Source organism: Mus caroli, chromosome 9 (genome assembly GCF_900094665.2).
Source record: "Mus caroli chromosome 9, CAROLI_EIJ_v1.1, whole genome shotgun sequence".
Classification (NCBI taxonomy): domain Eukaryota; kingdom Metazoa; phylum Chordata; class Mammalia; order Rodentia; family Muridae; genus Mus; species Mus caroli.
In genome coordinates, this window is record NC_034578.1 from 103,687,069 (window position 1) to 103,691,305 (window position 4,237).

General features: G+C 49.4%; 1 protein-coding gene across 2 annotated transcripts in view; it reads left to right on the top strand.

The window, feature by feature from the left end:
- The first annotated feature begins 1,746 nt into the window (after positions 1-1,746).
- Positions 1,747-4,237, top strand: part of Usp4 (ubiquitin specific peptidase 4) — a 46,387-nt gene continuing 43,896 nt past the window's right edge. For both annotated transcript variants that reach the window (XM_021173310.1, XM_021173311.1), the window contains exon 1: positions 1,747-1,934. In XM_021173310.1, the coding sequence (XP_021028969.1) occupies positions 1,834-1,934 (101 nt within the window). In that variant the 5' untranslated portion in view covers positions 1,747-1,833. The remainder of the gene's footprint in view (positions 1,935-4,237) is intronic.

A 4,237-nucleotide genomic window follows, 5' to 3' on the forward strand; every position in this document is an offset into this window, starting at 1 on the left:
AAGAAAGAAAGAAAAAAGAAATCCACCTGCCTCTGCCTCCCAAGTAATGGGATCAAAGGCCTGTGCCACCACTGCCTGGCAACAGTAGCAAAATTACACCTGTGAAGTAGCAACAAAATAATTTGGTTACTACAACATGAGGAACTGTAATAAAGGCTCCCAGCATAAGGAAGGTTGAGAACTATTGCGCTAGGGGTTACAATGCTCTCTGGCCTGAGGGTGCCTGCATACAGGTGATGCACATACATTTATGCAGGGCGCACACACATACACATAAAATAAATGCATCTTTATTTTTTTTATTAAATCTACTGGGAAGGTGAGGGGATTGGGGGTTCTTTTGTTTTGTTTTAGTTTTTTTAAGGACATGCTTTCCTATCCCCCAAGAAACTGTCTTACTTGTCTTACTGTTAAGAAGAACAGGATTTGTGCCAGGTGTGGTGGCGCACGCCTTTAGCACCAGCACTCAGGAGGCAGAGGCAGGAGGATTTCTAAGTTTGAGGCCAGCCTGGTCTACAAAGTGAGTTCCAGGACAGCCAGGGCTACACAGAGAAACCCTGTCTAGGAAAAGAACCAAACCAAAACAGGATTTGCCTGAAAAGCAAAGGCTTACCAGTTGCCCGGGCATCTCCACAGATGGCTTTCTCCTTCAGAAGAACATGCTTTTAAACCTGTTCCAGAGCAAGATTTTCAAGATTTGCAATCTTTTCTTTTTCTTCTTCTTCTCAAGACAGGGTTTCTTGTAGCCTTGGCTGTCCTAAAATTCTCTCTGTAGACCAGGCTGGCCTCGAATTCAGAGATCTGCCTACCTCTGCCTCCTGAGTGCTGGATTAAAAGCCTGTGTCATCACCGCTAGGCAGAAAACGGAATAATTGTTCCAGGCAGAAATTAAGATGCCTGGACCTCTGTCGGCTTCCATGGTTGCTAGTCTCTCCTTGACCTGGATGGCTGACAGGATACAAAGTTGTTTAAGACAACTTTGTTTTTTGCGTCTATTTATGACTGTTTTGGTTTTTTGTTTTTTTGCAGGTGTGGTGATGTATGCTTTTAATCCCAGCACTCTGGACAAAAGGGCAAATGGGCCTAAATTCGAGACTAGCCTAGATTACATAAACAGCTCCAGGACAGCAGGTAGAAGAAACCTGTCTCAAACAAACAACAAATTTCACTATTGTGTGCCTGTTTGGCGAACGCGTGCCACAGTGTCTGTGTCGGGAACAAAGGACAACTTTAAAGAGTCGGTTTTCTTTTTCCACTTTTACACGGGTTCTGGGGATCAAACCCAGTTGTCACCCACGTAGCCATCGCGCCGGCCCTTGTTTGAAACAACTGTTAATGGCTGGACCACACCGGACAGTCCAGATCTCAATGCGTCCCTATGTACTTGGCTACAGGGGCTGCCGAGGCAGTAAACTCAATCTTGCATTTAGGCAGTCTTGCTGAAAGCCGCATGGAACCGAGTGGAAACAAGAAAAGCAAGCGGCAGGCTCCTCCTGCACGGATTTAGCATCAGGCTAACCTCACAGGCCAGGATGGAGCCAGTGCCTAATGGGTCGAGGGCGGGCCAGCAGTCAGATCGCAGGAGCCGCTCAGACACGGGTGGATGTGGCCGCCGCCTCTGGGCGTCCAGCCTGCTTCCGTCCGCTTCGGCTCCCGGGTGGGGGTGGGGGGATGGGGGGGAAAACAGCGCGTGGGGGCGGGGAGAAGAGGCGGAAGCCGACGGCGGTGCCGGGCGCGCGCACGTGCGTGGTTACGTCCGTGCGTGGGCGCGGCCCAGAGCACGCCGTGCGCTAGGCGGATGTCCGGGCCGGCTGGGCCGGGACGGCGGACGAGATGGCGGAAGGCCGGGGCAGCCGTGAGCGACCGGATGTGGAGACCCAGAAGACGGAGCTCGGAGCCTTGATGGGGACCGCGCTCCAACGTGGGGCGCAGTGGTGAGCGTCCGCCCTGCCCTCCCGCGGCGCAGAGGGTCAGGCCGGCTCGCTGGCCCTCAGGCCGGACCTCTTTCCTCAATTTTAGGTGGAGGCGGGCCGGGGGCGGTGCCTGGAGTCTGAAAGAGTGGCTTGACAGCGGCCGCTGTTGAAAGAAACCCCGGGATCAGCTGGGGGACAGCGCTGACAGGCGTGGGGTTTGTCCCGGTCCATTCGGATTCACAGTAGTCTTGGACCGGCGGGGACAGGGGGTGTAGAATATAGAAAAGGGGGAGCGCTGGGGTCGGTGGGAGCACGAAGGTGGGGGAAATCACTTAATCACCGAAGACTTGGGCGCTTGATGGTGACCTTAGTGGGGGAAGTGTCCACCCCTTACACACCTCCGATTCTTTACAATTAAAACCTCGGTAGCAATTTGTGGCTTGGAGAGAGGCGTGGAGAGAGGATCCGAAGTGGATACTTTGTAACTTGTAAACTGTGATACTTTGTAACTTGTAAACTGAGGGACAGAATTCAAAGCCAAAAACTAGAAGCCAGTTGTCAGATGGTCCCGGACAATTGTAGCAGTAGTTAGATGTAAGAGTGGGAGGGAAGGGGAGCTTGACTCCTGGAGCAAAATAGAAGATCGAAAGTTACAAGACTTTGCCAGGCACGCTGGCATATGCTTTACTGGTTTGCAGGAGCAGAGGCTGTAGGATTGCTGTAGTTTCAGGGCTGGTCTCATACAGTGAGCAGCACGCCCCGCCCCCCCCACTTCAAAAAAAAGTTTCAGGTTTACTAGAGCAGATTCAAATATGAGGCCTCTTAATAGATTGTTAACTAGAAGGGATTGTACTCACCAGTCGAGGAGAAATGCCTGGGCGGTGCTGTTGTGTAGGAGTCAAATAATAGGGTAGGTTTCTCACTGATTATGACCAATATGAGGACTGAAAAAGAGAACAGAACTTATGTGTTTGGGAGTGCGGTCTAGGTGTAGTTTATGGTGTTTAAATTGAGCCAGTGAAAGGCCAAATAGAGAGAGGTACTTTAGAAATTCTGCAAAGGGATGGCACAGAAAGAATATTCAGGTTGGTGTGGATGCTCATGGCTGTAGTCTTAGTCCTGGAGACGGGTATTGCTGCCAGCCTCAGTGACATAGTAAAAGCCTTGTCTCAAAAAAAAAAAAAAATAATTTGGTGGTGGGTAATGTGATTAATAACTTAGTAACATAGTTTTACTTGTAGAAAGAGTCCATTTGAAACGATTGCTCATGGGCTGGCGAGACTGCTCAGCAGCTGAGAACTTAGATTATTCTTGCAGAGCCTGAGTCTGAGGCCCAGCACTTGGGTTTGGTGTCTCCCTGCCATCTGTATGTAACTCAAGCTCCAGCTCCAGGGATAGCAACTCCCCGACTTCCGTGGGCACTGGGAGTCACGCTCAAACTCAGGCACAGAACCACAGCATAATTAAAAAGAAAAACTCAGCCCAGGAGCGGTGGTGCACATCTTTAGTCCCAGCGCTTGGGAGGCAGAGGCAGGTGGATCTCAGAGTTTGAGGCCAGCCCAGTCTACAGACAGGACAGCCAGAGAAACCATGTTTTGAAAAACTAAAATAAATTAAATCCTAACTAGGCATAGTGTCACACAACTTTAATCCCAGCCTCTGGGAGGCATACACAGGTGGATCTCTCTAGTTCAAGGCTATCCTGGGCACCTCCCCTGCCATCTCCAAAGTTAATTAAGTTTTAAAATTCTTTCAATAATCGTTTATGTTTTTGTTTGTTTGTTTGTTTGTTTCTGAGACAAGGTCTCCCTGTGACCCCTACTGGTTTGGAACTTGAGATGTAGCCAGGCTGGCCACAAACTTGCAGACTCTTCTGCATCTGCCTCCTGTGTGCTGGGATTACAGATAAATGATCGCACAGTGTCTTGTGTGTGAGAGAGAAAGGGGGGGTGGAGGGAGAGAGGGAGAGAGAATGAGAATGTATGATACACGCTATGCATGCAGATGCCTATGCAGAATAGAAGAGGCTTTTGGATTTCCTGGAGCTAGAGCTGTGCATACCATACATGGGTGCTAGGAACTAAACTTGAGTCCTTTGGCAGAGCACCAGACTCTCTTAACCTCTGAATTATCTTTCCAGTCCCTTGTTCATTTTTTTTTTTTTTTTTTTTTTTTTTTTGACAGTTTTATTTTATGTAACTTCGGCTGTTCTGGATTTCCCTATGTAGGCCAAGCTGGACTGGAACTCATGGACATCCAAGTGTCTATGCCTCCTGAGTGCTGGGATGTAAAGGCCAGCATGTGTAGCTTTGTTTTGTCTTTTA